Source organism: Kryptolebias marmoratus, linkage group LG6, assembly GCF_001649575.2.
Source record: "Kryptolebias marmoratus isolate JLee-2015 linkage group LG6, ASM164957v2, whole genome shotgun sequence".
NCBI lineage: Eukaryota > Metazoa > Chordata > Actinopteri > Cyprinodontiformes > Rivulidae > Kryptolebias > Kryptolebias marmoratus.
Genome location: NC_051435.1, coordinates 30,662,923 through 30,683,016, shown reverse-complemented (window position 1 = coordinate 30,683,016; position 20,094 = coordinate 30,662,923). Strand labels below are relative to the sequence as shown.

General features: G+C 40.8%; 1 protein-coding gene across 1 annotated transcript in view; it reads right to left on the bottom strand.

Moving 5' to 3' along the window:
* Positions 1–20,094, bottom strand: part of vegfc (vascular endothelial growth factor c) — a 74,793-nt gene that overhangs the window by 23,253 nt on the left and 31,446 nt on the right. Inside the window, exons 2-3 of the mRNA XM_017439558.3 lie at positions 9,698–9,941; positions 8,897–9,087 (exon numbers count right to left, since the gene is read on the bottom strand). Coding sequence (XP_017295047.1) covers positions 8,897–9,087; positions 9,698–9,941 — 435 coding nt within the window. The remainder of the gene's footprint in view (positions 1–8,896; positions 9,088–9,697; positions 9,942–20,094) is intronic.

Sequence of the window (20,094 nt, the reverse complement as noted above, 5' to 3'; positions counted from 1 at the left end):
TTAACCAATCTCCATCTTATATTAAAGATCTTATTGTTCCATGTTTTCCTAACAGAACACTTTGCTCTCAGACTGCAGGTTTACTTGTGGTTCCTGGAGTTTCCAAAAGTAAAATGGGAGGCAGAGCTTTCAGTTATCAGGCTCCTCTCTTGTGGAACCAACTTCCAGTTTCTGTTCATGAGGCTGACACCCTGTCTACTAGGGTTAAGACTTTCCTTTTTGATCAGTCCCATAGTTAGGGTTGGCTTGGGTTTCCAGAGCTATCCATTAGTTATGCTGCTTTATACTTATACTGCTGGAGGATCACATTTCCTCACTCTGCTAATGTCTTTACTCCCTCTACTGTGTTTTTCTTGTCATAGTTTGGACTTTTGGTGTCTGTTTTGGGCGCGGTCGGCCCCATGATTTTTTGGTTCTCCCTGGCTCCTGCTGCACTGCTCCCCTTTCCACACCTGAGTTAGATTCCGCTAATAACTCCCTGATTATTTAAGCACCTTTCCCTCAGTCATGGTTGTCGCTTTCTCAGTTTGGTTCCCTGGGTTGTTCTCCTGAGAGTTCCTTGTTTTTCTGGATTTTTCACCAGTGCTTTTTGCCATTAAAGCCTTTCAAGCTTCTCAGCTGCCAATGTTGTCCTTTGACTTCACCAATCCATGACATTTCTTTGTCTACTTCCTCAGATAGCTGAGGTGTGCAGATCTTGGGAGCTCAGCCCTGAGCCACTTTTACAGGTGTGTGGCGTGGCAGCTGCTCTGTAGCTGAGAAGAAGACTCTGCAGAGGATGTTGAAGGCCGCACAGTTGACTGTAGGAGGCAGCCTACCCACTACCACAGATGTTTACACCTCTGGATGCCTCCTGCATCATGAAAGACCTTACTCACCCATGCACATGCTCTTTGCTCCCATCCCTTCAGGCAGAAAGCTGCGGAGAACCAAGAGCAGGACAACCACCCTAAGGAACAGCTTCTACCTTGACGCTGTTTGGCTTCTTAACTCTGGTGGAGCTCTGTAGCTGTGCTGCTGCTACTTATTATTCTTATTCTTATTATTCACACCTGCTCAGTCTGTTCTAGCTTGTTTGTTGCTGCTTAGCACTGGGACTTGAGTACATAGTATTGTCCCACCTCATGCACCCATGTGATGTAAATGATAATAAAGTTTCCTTGATTCCTGATTGAAAATGAACATTGCACAATATAGTGCTTGACACAACACAGCAGAATAACTAAAACACAACAAAAATACAGTTATGACTGGGGTAGAGGGTCAGAAGGCATTTAAAAGTCTAATAGCAATGGGAATGAAGGAGCTCCTGAACCTTTCATTTCTGCAGGTCGGGGAGAGGAGCCATTTGCTGCAGCTACTTTTCTGCAGAACCAGGAGGCTATGAGGATGGTGGCTTCTGTTGTTCAGTATAGTTTATCCAATGTGTCCCTCTCCCCAACAGTTGTGAGTCCAGCCTCCTGACAGACACTGAGCTGACATTTTTTTTACCAGCTGTATCATTAGAGTATTTCTGCATGTGGCAGGATTTCCAGTTGTATTTTACATCTTCTGTTTAAAGTGTGAATGGTGCTAAACAGCTACCCAAGGTTGTTCTGTCAGGTATTCAGTTGTTATGAAGGTATCCAATCCTATTCCATTATATTGTCCCTCAGTATGAAGGGCTGGATTGTTTTAAGTGCCCTTGAGTAATTAAAAAATATGATTCTCACAGATCCTCCAAGTATGTGTAGATCCTGGGTGGACCACATCGATAGGTGTGTCCGATAGGTAAACAGGAGGGAGGATCCAGTGCACACGTAAACTCTGTTCTCAGGAGAGAAAAGACCACTTCAGGGTCCTCATAATATGTGATTTTAGGGCCACTGGCCAGACATTATTCATCTCAACTGGTCAGCCTACTATTGGCATCAGGTTGAGACACAATGTTTTCCACTGCACCAGAACCTTGCCTAGTTTTGTTCTCCAATTGAAGAGACCCCCGAGGAACTCAGTCAGCTGAGCTACTCGTGTCTTTAGGAGTCTTGATTAAGAGTAATTGAAGTTAAAGCTGCAGTAGGTAACTTTTACAAAAATGTATTTCCTGCATATTTGTTCAAACTGCCATTATGTCCTGACAGTAAAATATGAGGCAGATAATCTTTGAAAAAATCAAGCGCCTTTGGTTCCTGCCAGTGGTCCTACTGCTATTTGCAGAAATACACAGCTCCCGGTCAGAAACAACCAATCAGAGCATGAAGAGTGTCTTAGCAGTGTGCTGCTCACACCCTTCCCCGGCACAGTGTGTACTGTCGTTCAAGCTCAAGATTGCTGGTGTACTGCAGCTGTTCTAATGGTGAAGAAACAACCTAACTTTACAGGAAAACTGCCAATTTCTCGAGTGGCACCTGCTCAAAAAACAAAGCCAGGTAAACAGAAGAAGACTCATATGTCATGTATGGCCCTGCTTACAAGCCTGTATGTTCATGGCAGGCTCTGCTCTGGGGGAGGAGCTCTGGAGGGAGGGCTGTAGCAGCAGAGAGCAAGGGGGAGGGGCCTGTAAGGCGGGCTTGTTCAAATTTTCAAGCTGTCCACAGTTTTCTCAGAATTCCCTGCTGCAGCTTTAATCAGTTGTAGATATACATCCAATGATTACTCTCTGAGTTTCATCAAAATCCATCCAGTAGTTCAAAAATATTTGGTAATAGACAAACAAGCACATTTTCTGTATGATCATATCAGAGACATCATTATAAAGAAATTTTGATAGACTCTCCTGTAAAAGTCATACAGTAAGGTACAATACAATATAGATTATTGTGACCTATGAGAAATTAGTTTTAGTCTCAGTTCTGTCCCAAAAGCTGCTTTCACAACTACACCTTAAATAAATTAGGAAACGTTTGGTTGCGCTACCGAAACTTGGCACTGTTTGTGGAAACAACGGAAGAGCTATGGACAACGTTGGCACTGTGTTGTTGCTGTTTTTTAAACTTATGGGGATTCTCCTGAGACTTCAGGAAGAGAGGCGCAGTGGAAGAAATGCTCTGGATGCCGCGATTGTTGCGCGGAGTAGGACAGCTGTTATCCACCGGAGATTTCAGGCTTTACAGCGCCTTCAGCTGGGGGACAGACGGCAGAAACGTTGCAGGGTAAGCTAACGCTGTTGTTTATATTCCTACCGTTCGCTCTTTATGCTTGCATCTGGTCACACCCAAGACCAATGAGTGAACAGGAGCTAAGCTCGCATCACCCACGAAAGCAGGGCCGGCCCGGCTGGCCCTACTCCAAAGCAGGGACCAAAACAGCAGTGCCAACCTCGAAAAAATGCTGGTGGAAACATGCACAAAGCAAGTCGAGTAGAGTGGAGCCGGGACCTTTAGAGCCGGTGGAAAAGGGGTATATGTTCAACCTACTGCCTATAGCCAGACTCATTGTTGTTGATGATTCATCCGACCACAGCTGTGTCATCTGCAAACTTCACAAAATAACAGCCTGGGTGTTTTGCTGAGCAGTCATATGTGACAAGGGTGAACAAGAGGGGGCTCAGCACACAGCCCTGAGGGAACCAAATGCTGAGGATGATGGGGGAGAAAGAAACATTGTGGATTCTCACCAACTGCAGCATGTCTGTCAGGAAGTCGAGGACCCACATGCAAAGGGAGGACTTCAGCACAAATTTTGACAGTTTGCCGACCAGGGTCTGTGGTATAATGGTGCTGAAAGCCAAAATGAAGTCCACAAACAACCGAAAGAGCATGGAAGAGCAGTTAGTTGTCAATCTAAAAAGCTGACTCCTGCATGTTGTCGTTTTGCCAAGTTTCTGTCGGGAAAAGTACAGCACAGTACCTCATTTTACGGGAAATCCCCAGCCTCATTTGCAGTAAGTCCAGCTTGTTGTCCGGGGAGCAAACATTGTCCAGAAATAAAGATGAGATCTGTTTTCTGTTGGTGCTAGCTTTTAGCCTAGTTAGCAGGCAGCCTTGTTTACCTCTTTTCTGCTTTTCTCTGTACTTGTTTTAGTTTTAGTTGAATAAATGCAGAATAAATTTAATTGGCTAAAATATAAAGTGTGAGTGTTAATGTATGTATACATTTCCTTTATTTTTCTAAAATCAATATTCACATGTAGAACAAATTAGATGTCTTTCTAAAACAGCACTGGAAAGTTTTCAAGCAGCCTTTAAATGTCCTATCACAACTTATCAAAACGCTTTACATTGTTTCCTCAATGCCCTTTATTTGGTCATCAATTAATCTTATTTTTAAATAATCAGAGCATAATGAACAGTGTCCTCATTGTACCCCTCCCATGGTGTTATGTACTGCAGATAAACTGACATTAACACTTGGATAAGCAGGACCACAAAGTGATGGAAATTGATTTTCCTAATCTTGGTGAGAATTTATTCAATGCAAACATTTTTTACTTTGAGAAATCTGTGATCTTGAATGTGTTTTTGTTCACTGGGTATATCTATGTGTTACATAGTTTGGATGTATTCAGTATTTTTCCATGAAGAAAAGCCTTTTGGGTAGGTCTGTTCAAACTTGTGACGTTACTGCATATCCATCATATTTTTCCTGATCTCCCTTCAGCTTCCTTTGATTGTGGTATTGTGAACTAGTGGGTGAGGCTTTTCAGTCAGCTTCACCCTTCTGAACAAATCTGATTTCCTGGCTCTTTCCAGAGGAACTGGCCTGGCACTAATCAGGCCTGAGTACTAAGGCCACTTATTAGAAAGTTTAATGAGAAAACTGCAGATGTATTTATACAAGTCCAGCTGGTGTTTAACCCTCTAACACTCACCAGTCTAGTATAAGCCAAGGGAAAATTCTGCTGCTGTATTAGAAGCTGCATCAGATTCTGTATTTACTGCATAAACCAAATCACTAAGTTATATTAAAAATGCTACAAAGTTTTAGTCATTTTAAGTATACAGTTTTGAGTTTGAAACTTCTCAACTAAGAAGATTTATGTTGTTGTGCCCTAAATAATTAAAGACATTATGTGTGTGTGTGTGCATGTGTGTGTCAAAATGAGACTGACAAAGGTGAAAAGTATCAGATTACATACACCTGTGTTTCTGTGTATTTCTGAGTATTTCCTTATGCTTATCACTGAAACATATCAAAGAGAGCAGGAGTGTACCGAGCTAAATTAACTCCAACCTGATGGCTGTTCTGTTATTAGTACGCCACACCAAGCTCCCCGGGGTGGAGGACTTGCTGCTGTCCATTGCGACAAATACTTATTCAGATCTGTCATCACTGAAAGTTCTTTATCTTTCAAGTCACTGTTGTTTAAGGTGGGTTTCATTAATGTGTTTTATTGTGTGTTATTTACCGCCCTCCTGGCCCTCCAAGTGTGCTTCTCACTGATTTTACTGACTTTTTATCTTTGGACACTCATCGAACACTTTGATTGTCCACAGATGGACTAATTTTGAGGCTTCTGAAGGTCTAATGGTTCCATTTACATCGGAATTCATAACTGGGAAGTCGGAGTGACATAATTTCCCACTTTTACCTCGTTCCAGTTGTCCTGCTCGGTGAGAGTCGGATACAAGATGAACACCTGCAGAAAGCCTTTATTTTACTCGCAATGTCTGAATATAAAATCTTATTCAGACATTATGAATTAGTGTGGCAAGATGGCACCTTTGTATGGCTTCGCCGATGCTACTCTTTTTATCCGTTTGCTGTTTTTATTATTTTTAGTTTATTTAGTTTTTACCAATAACTTTGTCACGTTTGCTACGCGTGTTTATGACCGGGATGAGCTGCTGGCGATCAAAGAATCGCTAGTGGTTTGTTGTGACAGCTGGAGCAGTTCCAGAGGGAGTTGTCCACCTCCGTTTGTTTGCTGCTCACCTGAGTGTTTGCTGCAATGCTCCAGAAGGTAGGTAGGTAGGTAGGTACATTTATTTATATAGCACTTTTCAGCACGAGGCGACTCAAAGTGCAAAGAAGCAGGAAACGTAAAAGAGGATCTAGAGCCGGAGTCCAGGTTCGTTTGAGACGTTTACGCAGACTTTTGGCTGAAAAGTTGGGACCATTTCGCTGTCTTCGGATTGTGTCATCCAGCAGGGAATCTGTCTCGTTACCCGGAGCTGAACTTGTGGGGACCTCCAATTGTTTATCATTGGCATTTGACTCGCCTTGCATGGATGGAGGTCTACATGCTCATCATCGGAGCTTTCTTCGTCACAAACGCTCCTCTGATAAACGCAATTTAATCTGCGTGCCGCTGACAGTGGATATGAGAGCCGCTAATCTCTCATCTCGGCGTATGGCCCTTCTCAACGTGCGCTCCATCAGTAACAAGTCATTTGCTCTGAATGAACTGTTTACGAAGGAATCGCTCCATTTCATGTTTCTAACTGAAACATGGCAGCAAGGCCAGGATTATGTTCATCTACGGGAACTTTGTCCAGGTAACTGTTTGGTGCTTTCAACACCCCGAGAAGGGCGGTGAGGCGGTGGTCTAGCGGCCGTGTTTAAAGACAGTTTTCCCTGTAGACTGGTTAATCAACCACCTTTCTCCACTTTTGAACTACAAATAACTAAAGTCATCATCGGAGCTTTCTTCATCACAAACGCTCCTCTGATAAACGCAATTTAATCTGCGTGCCGCTGACAGCGGATATGAGAGCAACAAGAGTTCAGGCGGGCGGCCAGGGCAACGTCCTTGGCGGAGTAAGAGTTCCGAAGGGTGGCCCGGGCACCATCCACGTGGCGACAGGTGAGAGTGGATCAGGCTGGAGTGAGGCATCCTCCCGGACCCTCGTCGGAGTTGACTGGAGCGAGGCGTCCACCTGGACCCTCTGTGATGCGGAGTGGAGTGAGGCGTCCACCCGGACCCTCGACGATGCGGAGCGAGGCATCCACCCGGACCCTTGGCCAACCCAGGAGGGGAAGCTGAGGCGGCAGCGTTGGGCTGACCCGCCGGGGAAGCTGAGGCCGTGGTGTTGGGCTGACCCGCCGGGGAAGCTGAGGCGGCGGCGTCTGCCTCCGACCCCCACTGAGACAACAGGAGGAGAAGTACCATTCGATTTGGCAGAGTGCCGGACTGAGAGCGGCTCTGGAGATGAGGCTGAAGGCGCTGCAGGCGGCTCTGGAGACGAGACTGATTTGGGGAACGGTTCGGGCTGGCTGGGGTGACTCGAGGGAATTGGGTGTATTGGTTAATTGTCCTTTTAATTGGGTTATAACAGAGACAATGCTGAAGTAATGTGGCAGATTAAGGAGACCTGGGTGGAACAGGAGGATCTTTACAATGAGAAGACAGGTGGCTAGGTTGTGTTTGGGGTTGGTGTTTGTGGCAGTTAATGAAAGCAGTCTATTGATTTGGGAGGAGATGTCCATGAGCTCGGTGGGTGAAAACTCTGAATTCTTTGTGTGGATGAAGAATGCTGTAAAGTCCAGAACCAGGTGAAGAACCAGGGGGCATGGTGGCGTCCAGCCGATCCACCGGAGAGGCTAAGGGGGCGTCCGGCCGATCAACCGGAGAGGCTGAGGTGGCGTCCGGCCAATCTACTGGAGAGGCTGAGGTAGCGTCCGGCCAATCCACTTTTTCGGGGGCGGACCTGAAGTCTTCGCCGGCGGCGGAACAGGGAGCAGCACGGGAGATGCGGGTGGTTCTGCCGGCAGACGTTCTTTCCCGCGTACTGAGAGTACGTCGGTGGCGGTGGAGACGCTGGAGACTGAGGGATCCATCTGGGGCCATTCCTACTCGAAGTTGGTGGTTTGAGTGCCAGGCGAGTTCCCCAGAACGGAGACAACCTCTCCTCCTCCGCCATCAACATGGGCGATGGAAGAACCTCGCAGTTGCCTCTGACTTTCCTCCAACAGCGTCCCCGTCGCCGGGAGACTGGGAGTTCAGGGGGTGCAGCAGCCTCAGGAGACACGGAAAGTGTTGCTGCCACCAGAGACCAGAAGACGCTGCGACGGAGGCGAACCCAGACAGACTCATACTTTGGAACTAAAGGAAAACTGATTAAAATAAACAATAAACTCCAACTGAAACACAAAGACAACAAACTGAGAACAAAAACCCAAATCCCGACAGTTCCTTTTGTCTCCTTCTGATCCTCAGTGTCAGTATTAAGTTCCTTGTTGTTTTTTTGCTGCCACGTCAGCCTTTTATTTTTTACTTGTTTATTAAATCAGTTTTGTTTTTAATAGGAAGATGAGTCTGCGTTCTTGGTTTGTTTAACTCAGACCTGTCAATAATTGCTCTGTATCTCCACTTTTTAAAAATTGTGTTGCTACCAATAAACTCAAAATTACCTTTTTTACCCACAAAAAATGGTGCAGTTTTCTAGTTTCAACATTTCATATACTTACAATGTTCCATTGTGAAAAAATGTAGGTTGATGAGATCTGCAAACCATTGCATTCTGTTATAATTTACTTTTACACACTGTCCCAACTTTTTCAAAATTGGACTTGTAAATGACACGTTTTGGTTGTTCTTTTGCCCGAGTCAGTGTGCAGGAGCGTTATCTGAGGAAAAACCTGAGAGCATGTGAAAAATAAACTGTTAAAAAGTATGTAAAAATGTGAAATGATAAAATTGAAACAAATTTATAAAACACAGGAGACAAGGAGTCGAGAGTTTGTGTTTGACTTCATTATTGCCCAGATTCAAACACCAGAAGAAGCATTTTGTTATCAAATATATAATTCTATCTTCACCTAATTTCTATTAAAGGAAGAACCAGTGGAACATAAACAGCTGTAAGGGAGAAGCAGGTCAAGGTTCTGCATCAGATTGTGTGCTCATCATCCTCTAGGTTGAGAACCACATTCAAGTTGTATATTTCATGATTTTTGTTTACTTTTTAGAACTATTAAAGAATAATCTTTGACTTTAGGGAGAAACTTCATGAAATAAGCAAATGGAAATGCTTACAGTTTTGCTGAGATAACCAGTGGAAATGTTCCTGCATTGTTTATCCTCTGAGTGGCAGCATCCTCCACATCTGTACACAGACACACAGGGTGGCTTATAGAAAACGTTGGTGGGAGCTCCAAACTCCCTGCCCACATCAACACACACTTCTCTGGGCATGCACTGAGTTCTCCTCCACTCCATCTCTATACCTGCACACAAAGAAAATCAATATGTTTGCAACACATCTCTGTTTCCTTTTTTCTTCAGCTGCGGAGAACACTGTTATTTTCACAGAAACAAACTAAATGTATTATTCTAATAAAAAAAATCTGAGATTATTTTAATCTACAGTTAACTAAAGAAGGTCAGATCTGGGTTATAGTGTCAGAATAAAAAATAAAGACATGTCAACAGCATACTACCATGTACCAACACAGAAATAATGTGGGCATGCATCCATCCGTCCATTAATGCATCCATTATTTACCCAGCAAAATAAATTTAGACACGTTTGTGTATTGAATTTCACACAAAAAGAAGACATTGACAGCTATATTCTTCATGTATTGTATTTGCTCTTCATTCATTATGTTTCAAATTTGGCTTCAATTTGGTTTCAAATTACTTTTGTTACGATTTGCTGCAATATAAATAAACTGAATTTAATTGTCTTTTGGGAAAAAAATTCCTTTAATAAAAATAAAGGTAAACACTTTTTCAGTCATACCAGCCACTTTGTTCTATTAAAACAAACAAAATAAAAACTGAAACTGAAATCTTTTTTATGCCCCTGTAATGAAAAAAAAAATTCAGACATACTTTTCAGGACATCCAAATTGAGGTAAGCTGCAGCATATGTAGGCTCCTCTGGATCAGGCTGCAGTCTCAGTCGATTAGGCTGGTGCTGCTGGGAGAATTTGGAGGATGAAGAGGCAGTAGCAGCAGAAAGCTTTGATCTGCACTTCAGAGCGGCCCAATATGAAGGATAGATTAGACTCATCAGTTCATCAACACTGGAGGCTGAGCGCAACTTGTGTTCCATGTCTGGTTGTGGTGGAGCATCCTGAAATCAACAACAAAAACCTACACTTAAAACAGTGCTCCGACATATGCTGTCACAATTCTTTCCCCACAGGTGCAAAGTATACCTACTGCTGAACAGAAACTTTCAGTGACACTGAAAAATGCAATTGGTGAATATGATAGTGTTGTGGAATTATTATTATTATTACCGTATTATCCGCACTATAGGGCACACTGGATTATAAGACGCACTGTCAATGAGTGGTCCATTTTCAAACTTTTGTCATATATAAAGCAGCTACTGGTCGACAGAACTGTAGCTTTCAGACTGTAACACCAAACACACAAACCTGTGCATTGCCAGGTTTAATTACAACAGGAGTGGGTATCACATACTGAACTCTGCAGAGGGCTGGACTAAAAGGCTAAACTCAGTTCTGTCAAATTTTAAAATAATCTATGAATATGATTTCCATTAGCTGTTAAAAGTAGATGTTGTTGCTGGACAGTAAAAATCTGAACCAGTCATAGTGAGAATCAAACTTTATATATTTTATGTAAATAATAACCACAAAAACAATTGTGAATAAAATGTGCATGCCATGGAGTATTTCAAACATTAGATTCAATTAACATAAAATTATATTTTTTTGCTTCCTTTTTCCTTCAATAAAAACACTTCTAGTCTTTGTTGGGTTTGAGCATGTGCACTGAAGTCGTGTTGCATACTTAACATAGATGTAAAGGACAGCTGCAGGTGACTATTAATGAACAAAGACCTATCTCTTGGTTTGCTGCCTTCTTATGTGAAGAAGGTTGTAATCTAGGGCTGAAACGATTCATCGAGTAACTCGAGTAACTCGATTACAAAAAATCCTCGAGGAAATTTATCTGCCTCGAAGCTTCGCTAAATTTATTGTATTGTAATAAGCAATGCTGTTAAATACGCAGCACACGGGTCTAGCCGGAGGGTTTTTGTGTTGCACAACGCTACCACTTCCGTTAGCGCCTGGAGCACATGTGCTAAGTTTGTAGCTATGGAGGGAACCGGAGAATGCTCAGAAGGAGAACCCCGAAAGCGACAAAAAATGTCAAAAGTTTGGGAACATTTTAGGCTAAACAGAAAGGACAACACAGCGCAATGCATCCACTGCAAAGCAGAATTGGCGTACCACAACAGCACAACATCAATGTTGCAGCATCTGAAGAGAAAACACCCGCTACATGCATCCAACTCGTACACGGTTGCCAACAGGTAACGTTTATGTTCTCTTTGCTAACTACGTTGTGTGATAATCTGCCATGTTATAGATGTAAATTGAGGCACATTATTTTGCTAACGTTACATCTACCGCTTAAACATAGCAGTAACTTAACCGGGTGTAGTGTAAATTGTATGTGAGGGTGGAACTGAGAGAAATTATGCAGGACTTAATGTAAGTTTGTTAATAAAAATACACAGCAACAGATTACAGGCATAAGCTGAAAAGCATTTATTTATTGGTGTCTTTCCATCCTGAAAAGTTACAATCTTTTTTCTTCTCGCTACTGTTATGTATGAATTAGAAATTTTTGATTAATATTTTGTAGTAATTCTATATTTGTTTATACCTAAGCAATCAAGAATAAATAATAGCATAGTTTTAATAAAAATAGCAACATTTTTGCATTTTACCATGACTAGTTAAGGCTGCAGAACTCTGTACAAACTCAAACCTTTACATTTTGAGTAAGAGTTTATTTTTTTCCTAACATATAGATTACATTCTGTTTTCCAATACATAAAAAACATTTCACTGCATTTAGATTTTTCTGTGATGGTTAAAAATAATGCTTTTAATTAAAGCATCCTCAAACCTCACACATAAATGACAGCCTTAAATCCATAAATAAAATAAAACTGAAACTAAAGCTGCTATCATGGCAGATGAGCTGTCAGTGCAGATTCCAACTTAATAATATTAAATGTTATAATATCCAAATTAGTGCACTTGAAATATATTTAATTCATAACAAGGAATAAACAAATAATCATTACATTGTGCTTCTTTTCAGTGAACCGAAGAGTCATACGTTGGACAGCTTTGTTCAAAGGGTTCCAGGATGTTCGGTTGTTCAAGCAGCTGAGTTCACAAACAGCATTTTAAATATGATCATCACAGACATGCGACCGCTGTCCGTGGTGGAAGATGAAGGATTCCAGAAGATGATCTCCACCTTTAATCCAAATTATACCCCTCCTTCCAGAACCTACTTTGTAAAAATGATGGAGAAAAAGTATGAAGAAATCAAAGACAAATTGAAAAACATCCTAAAAGAGACAGACAGCATTGCTCTCACAGCAGACATTTGGACAAGTGTTGCCACAGAGGCATATCTTGGAGTGACATGCCACTTTCTTGGAGAGGACTGGAAAATGAAGTCCCACACCCTGACAACAATGCCACTTGAAGAAAGACACACAGCAGCAAACATTGCAGAGTGGCTTGAGGAGGTTATTGCAAAGTTTGATGTTCCACCTGAGAAAGTCAAAGCTGTCATCCACGACAATGGTGCCAATATTGTAGCAGCAGTGAAGATTTTGGCAGAAAAGCATAAGTGGGCATCTGTGCGATGTGCAGGGCACACCCTGAACTTGGTGGTACAGAATGCTCTGAAGAGCAACCAGAGCATCTCAAAGTGTATGGCAGCTGCAAGATGTCTTGTTGAACATTTTAAAAAAAGTGAAATGGCTTGCACAAAGCTGAAGGATAAGCAACAGCAAATGGGCACAGCATCACACATGCTCATACAAGATGTAAGCACTCGTTGGAACAGTACTTTCCACATGCTGTGTAGGCTGCTGGAGCAAAGATGGCCGATAACTGCTGCACTATCTGACCCAGCATTGACACCACGAGGAAAACACTACCTTGATCTTAAGCCAGAGCAGTGGAATATTATTGAGGAGATAAGCAAGGCTCTTCAGCCATTTGAAGAAGCAACAGTGTTTCTGAGTGGGCAAGACTACGTTACTCTTTCTGCACTTCCACAACTTGTGCAAAGCCTCAAGAAGTCCATACAGACCCAAGTTTTTGAGACTGCACCAGCTCAGTCATACCAAGCTGAAGTGATGGCACAGATCACAACATGATGGGAAGGACTATTTATGTGTCAGCCTCAATCCTCAAATACAGTTCTATTTACTGCTGCTTTAGATCCCAGATTTAAGAAACTTAAGTTCTTGCTCCCAGATGAAGCCTTTAAGATCCAAAGCATGGTTCAAACAATGGTCCTTGATGTCAAAAAGACAATGAGACAGAAAAATTCAGGTGAAAATGAGGTCTCCACTGATGCCCAAGACAAGCCTGTAGAGCATCAGCAGAACGCCAACACATTTTTCAAAAATCTACTGGGTTCTTCAGAATCCAGCACAAGTGATGAGGAGGATAAAGAACAGCATTTGAACCAAGCTGTTCAAAAGGAAGTCTTGATGTACTTTGGAGAGCATACACTGTCCAAGAGGGAGAACCCACTTCTATGGTGGAAATCAAATGCAGCACGGTACCCAACACTGTCAAAACTTGCAAAGTTCTTTCTGTGTATACCAGCAACATCAACACCATCAGAACGGCTTTTTTCCGCAGCAGGGAACATTGCATCGAAGCGCAGGGCAAGCCTCAGTTCACAACATGTCGACATGCTCACTTTCCTTCACAGCAACCATAGTCTTCTTTAAGGCTTCTTTAACAGTTAAACACATGCACAACTGTGTGTTGGAGCATTTAAGAAATGCATATTGAAGAATAACATTTAGTATATGTTGGATTTAAGATATTTTTTTATTCCATCTTTGAGAACATCCAAGTTGATTTTGTTGAGGTTCAAGTTGTTTTTGTAAAGCCAGTGTTTACTATTTTATGTAATCTTTTCTATTAATTCTTTTTTTATTTCTCCTCTGTTTTTGCAGTTAAGAAAGCAGGAAATCTGTTCTACCTCAGATTTGAAACTTATAATTTGAATGTATAAAAGGCAGTATTCTCTGGTTTGCCTGAACTTTTCTATTTAAAGCTAATGAATATTTTTTTACTCTTTTGTGTTAGCACTGAAAAAAGCAAGGAATTTGTTGCACCTTAGACTTAAAATATATTGTATAAAATGCAGTATTTACTATTTTGTCTAAACTTGTTTTATTTTTAAATCAAGTATTTTCTTTATTTATCTTTTCTGTTTGAACTTTAGAACAAAAAAGCAAGAGATTTGCTGTACTATTGATTTGAAACTTGGAAATACTGGAGGTTTAATGTTATTGCATTGTTATTATCAATAAAATGTTAAAGAGTTAAATGAGTTGTTTACTTAGTTCTTTTACGTGTATGTGTATTACTCACTGAAGATAAATACATAAACTAAAAGCTGGAGTATAGACATTTTTATAAGCATATTTGTGAGCCTGCCACTTTATTATTTTAATATAATTTAATATTTTAGTATAACTTTTCTTCAGGTTAGAGCAAACTACTGTTACAAGTAAACTTTCTAAACTACAAACATTTAGGGATGCTCAAAAAGGAGACATTGGACTGATCTGGACCAACTGGTGTTATTGCAGATTATCCGATTACTCGATTAATCGTAAGAATAATCGATAGATTACTCGATTACTAAAATATTCGTTTACAACAGCCCTATTGTAATCCTTAACAACAATTTATTTTAGTTCATTTCAGTTCATTTGAATAAGTCTATTCACAACAAAAGTCATTTTGGTCAATTGTATAAAAGAAAAGACAAGTCCAAATCAGATTCAGGTCCAAATTTAATTATAAACAATCATTGTAATCTAGATATTACACAATAGAATCTGAATAAGTATATTACAAAATACCAAATAGTAAAATGTTTTTCATCTAACAAAACAAGCATATTTCTTAAATTTTAGCTTCTCTACATTGAGCCCTTTTAAATTTAAAATAGAATTTAAAATCTTACTTCTAACATAAAACAAAGCTCCATCTTATATTAAAGATCTTATTGTTCCATATTTTCCTAACAGAACACTTTGCTCTCTGACTGCAGGTTTACTTGTGGTTCCAGGAGTTTCTAAAAGTAGAACAGGAGGCAGAGCTTTCAGTTCTCAGGCTCCTCTCTTGTGGAACCAACTTCCAGTTTCTTCTGAGGCTGACACCCTGTGTACTTTTAAGACTGGGATTAAGACTTTCCTTTTGGATAAAGCCATCAGTTAGGGTTGGATTTCGTGAGCTATCCCATAGTTATGCTGCCATAAGCTTAGACTGCTGGATGGCAAACTGACCACATTTCCCCTCTCTGCTGCTGTCTTTTACTAATTAGAGTTTTGTAATCTACTGAATCTGATTAAATTATGTTTTATTTGCATTGACCATAACTGATAAAATATGAATCTGTTTTGAATTTAGATTTTGTAGCAATCTGCCACCTGCTACCTGTGTTGCTCTCTGGGTTCTAATTACTCTCAGCTGCAGCAGATCATCATCACACCTGTCCAGGCTTCTTAAGGCAGTTGGCGGGAGCAGTCATCACTGATGCATCGTTTGCCTTTTGGTAACAGTCTCAGCTCTGAAACTGCTGTTTTTGAATCCTTTGATTTTTGCTCACCCTGTTGTCTTCTGTGTGCTCGGTAGTGGACCTGTTCCTGTTATTACTCTCCTGCCTGAACTTACCTGCCTGGGGATCCGCTGCTGAGAACCTGAACCTGTGGGACTTACCTGGAACTCACTCCGAACACGTCCACCCATGACCTCTGCCTGCCTGCCTCCTCTGAGTCCAACTCTGCACCTTGTAAATATACTCACCTGGGGAAACGTAGGACTCTCCTTCGATACTCTACCTGCTCACGAATCCATAAGCCTTCACACTTCTCTGCAAATCTTGAAATCCACCGATGACAAGCCAGACAAAGGACTAACTTATTGCTACCTTTTTCAGATCCTGACCAGCCACTGTATGCACTGTAAATAAATCCACTTACCTTATTTCACAGTCTCCGTAGTCTGTCCGTTTTCTGGGTACTCGATTCTGGCAATTACCCTAAAACCTGTCAGATTTATGATTTGAACATATTTTTTAAAATATTAATCAGAAGCAAAAACCTGCCTGTTTAATTAAAATCAGCTCCACTGTGATCAAGGACGGCTGCAGTGAAAGGAGACAGGTGCTGTATGGCAAGCAAATGTACCATGTAATTGTTACTTTTAAAAGTACTGTGGCAAGCTATTTATTCAATATCCCTGCAATGAAGTGTATTTTTTTTACACTAGAACTCAGCTAGCTGAGAAGTTTCAGTGTTTCACATTTTAGTTATTTTGTACTTTCACATTGTGAAATATTATTTAGTTTTTAATTCTGTATGAAGATATTTTAAATTTTGTATTGTCTTGGTCAAATTATTAAAGCAAACACTTGCTTTTTGTTTCAATTATTTATTTAAAGAAGTATTTACTTAAGAAATAACTTTCTGGAGTTTATCAAACTTTCTGATTGACACATGGCCTGAGTGTTATTGTTCAGATTGGATTAAAAAAAAAAAGATTATACTGACCTTACTTTATAGTGAATTTAACAGCTGACAAATCCTACATTGCTGTTTATAACATGCTACCTTTTTATCCTCCCTTTGAGTGGTGTTGTTTTCTGTTTTGTCTTTGCTTCTGGGAGAAATATTGTCTAGAGGAAAAAAAATGTAGCATTTGGCTTTTTTTTCTTGTTGTACCAAACCAGGACACTCATACTGAGGTACAAACCAAACCGTGACTTAAGCATACTTTACACTCCTAGTATGTACGTAAGTACATACGTGTTCCTAACCCCTACTTCCACTGGCACCCCTAAAAAGGAAAAACAAAGCTGTAAACCCAGGGGAAACACTGGACACAATATGTGCTAAAAGTCTTGCTTCATCCTACATTGAGAATTTCCCATGGCTCCTTTACAGGCATGATGAAGCTGCTCTCAAAAGGAACATAGAAAGTCAAGCACTTTAAAATTATTAGGTAAATTTGCCACCAGCTGCTTACACAGCCGTTTCAGAAGACCTCTAACTTTGTCACCAAACACCAACGGCACAGGACTAAATCCTAATGATTCCTGTACAGTTTCATGGATGGCAAAAAGCAAAATAAGCATGCTTTACCCCACTCAGAAATATGTTCTTGACAATATGAATGCAATATAGTTTTTAAAGTTTGGTTGTAATCTTTCTATGGCCCCATGTATCCCAGGATGATAAGCACTAGAAACCTGATGTTTCCTCAGATAAACCTGAAACACTTTGTTGACCACAGCTGACATAAAGTTAGTCCTCTGATCTGTTTGTACAACTATAAGTAATTATTGGTGTAAATTTTCATGTTTTTATTTTAGTTGAATATATCCATAAACAACATCAGTGGTCCATTTCTCTGATTTAAAATATTAATGACTTGTTTTTAGAGTTTTTGTGTGGGTGATGTTACCGCCCACACAATCCCAGAGTGGTCCAGACCCCCCAACCTCACTGGAATTTACGCCCATTGATTATGCAGAATGTTTTATTTGTCAGTGACCTCATGTTCAAAGCACTTGGTTCATTTTTAAGTTGACCCTTTAGACAAAGAACTGAGCATGAACCAGAGCCAGATAACAATTTAACAGCTTGACAAATGGATTGTTTATTTATGTGAATATTATCTCACTTCCTGTCCTTCATTACAGTTATTTGTATACCATTGTACTATTTATGATAATCATCAATTTTACATTCACACAATCAGAAACAATATGGTTGCTGCAACCAAGGACATTTCAAACACATATATACACATACCCTTTGTATGAGTGGCTTTTACAGAGACTGCAGCAAACACACATTTCCTTTGCGCCGTGTTTCCTTCTAGAAGAATGTGTTTATTTATGTGTCTGCAGACATGTGCACATATATGTGCTTTTCTCCAGTTTTTGTTTCCACGTGTTACGTCTGCTTTTTTATGTTTGTTTAGCTTTCTGTATGTGTTCCTGCCTATTTCCCTTGATTCTGTGTTACTGCTGCTTTCTCTCTTGTGCTCTCTTTCTTACACGTACGCACGAGAGAGAGAGAGAGAGGCGGGGAGACAGAGGCGAACCCAGAACACAGACTCATTTTGTTAAATTAAACTAATTTATTAAAATAAAATATAAACAAAACAAAAAGCTGGCGTGGCAGCAAAAGGCAACAAATACAAAATCCAGAGTGACAAAGCAAGGCATGGACCGAGGAAAACTACATACATGACAAAAGGAACGGAAAGGAATGACCCAGTGAAGAGTGAAGAAACAGAGACCGGTTTTAAAGGCTGAGGGAGAGATGATTAATTGGTTACAGCTGTGAACATTAGGAGGAGCAGGTGAGGTGGGCGTGGCAGGCGTGACCGAAAAACTACTGGGGAGGTGAATAGTGACAAGACATGAACAAAAACACCTACATTCATGGAACAGGACAGGAACATCATAACTGTTGAGATGGTCAGAAAAATTTGACCATTGTAATTGGGCTGTGCAACAGATCAAATTTGTAGTTTTGATTTTTGCTCTAAATTATCACAAAAACACTATACAAAAAACAAGAAACAATTATTATTAAAAAAAAAATTTTCTTGCCTCCTAAATGAGCTGCAACTTCGTACTGCTGCTGGCTGTCTGTGTGTATGTGAGAGGCGCCGGAGGAGGGGGGCAGACACAGAGAGTGCTGCTCCGCTGCTCAGAGATTATGGCATTGAACACCAAACAACAAGTATACCAAAAGATGCATGTGTGGGATTCTAGCTCTACACCTCCTGATTGATTCCTGGCTGGCCTACCGCAGCAGCTGCTGCTAATCTCAAATTTGCCTCCTGGGCTTTATTAGGCAGCTGCTGAAGTCAGATCGTCGCAGGAACATAGCTTCAGTTGTGGTACGGCTCCTGTCGCTCTATGAGTTACTTCTCCTACGTTTTCCTAACCTTGGTCTTTTGTGTCCCCAGTGAAACACTCTCTGTGAGTTCCCTGCCTGTCTGCCTACTTTCCTGGCTAGTGGGAACCAGCACCTGTAAAGACTCACCTGTGGAGTTCACCTTGTATATATTCACCTCTGGCACTTTTCACCTTGGATCTTCTCTGGACCCCTAAACCGCCTACCTATCACTTCTGAAGAATCTTCCCCATTTAGAAATGGCCAATACATAACTGGAGCATTATTCTCATCTTTATCAATAATACAGGGAACAGGAGACAAATAAAATACAATAGAATTACTCTATATTCCCTGTAATAATAATTAATATATGTGAGGGACTGAAACAAACCTATAAGGATGTTTGGTTTGCTAAATTGCAGGTGGGTTTTTCATTTATGAATGACTTCCAGGCAAATGGTTCAGAACTTTTAACAAAATCATTAAATGCTCTGTTGAATGAACAGAACATGACAAGGAAAATAATAAAAAAAAAATCATCCAAGATATGAGGAAGAGAGCTGTCAACCTCCACAACAGTGGTTCATCCTTGGAGGAAAAAAGGGGAAGCTTGCAAACCTGAGAACACCATCCCAACTGTGAAGTATGGGGGTGGCAGAATTATATTTTGGGGGTATTTTGCACTTCACATTGTAGTTGACATCATGAGGAAAACAACATTATATGCAAATATTAAAACAACATCTCAAGACATCATCCAGGAAATTCAGGCTTGGACACAAATGGGTGTTCCTGTCAGGATTTGTTTGGGTATTTTGGGTTATTTTCTTGTTCTTTATTTTGATATTTCATGTAGGGCTGCAACAACGAATCGATAAAAAAGACAAAAATCGATGATTAAAAGCGTTGGCAACAAAATTCATTATCGATATGTGTTGCGCAATTTATGCGTCACTAACGTTGTCGCGGAGACTGTGACGTCACCCGCAGCGCGTTGTCAATGCTCGCTGAGCTAAATAAAGTTTAGGAGGAAAAATCACAGCAGAGCGAGTTGAAAGAAGTGAGGCGAAGGCTGCGTTTTGAAAGTAACTTTTGTATCTACACATGACAGACGCAGATAAAACTGTTCGACCCAAGTCATCAAAAGGATGGGAGTACTTCACGCTTCACAAAACAAAAAAATGCGTTACATGCACACTTTGTAAAAGTGATTTGTCATGGCACGGGAGCACTACGGTCATGATACAACACCTGAAGCGTAAACATGTCG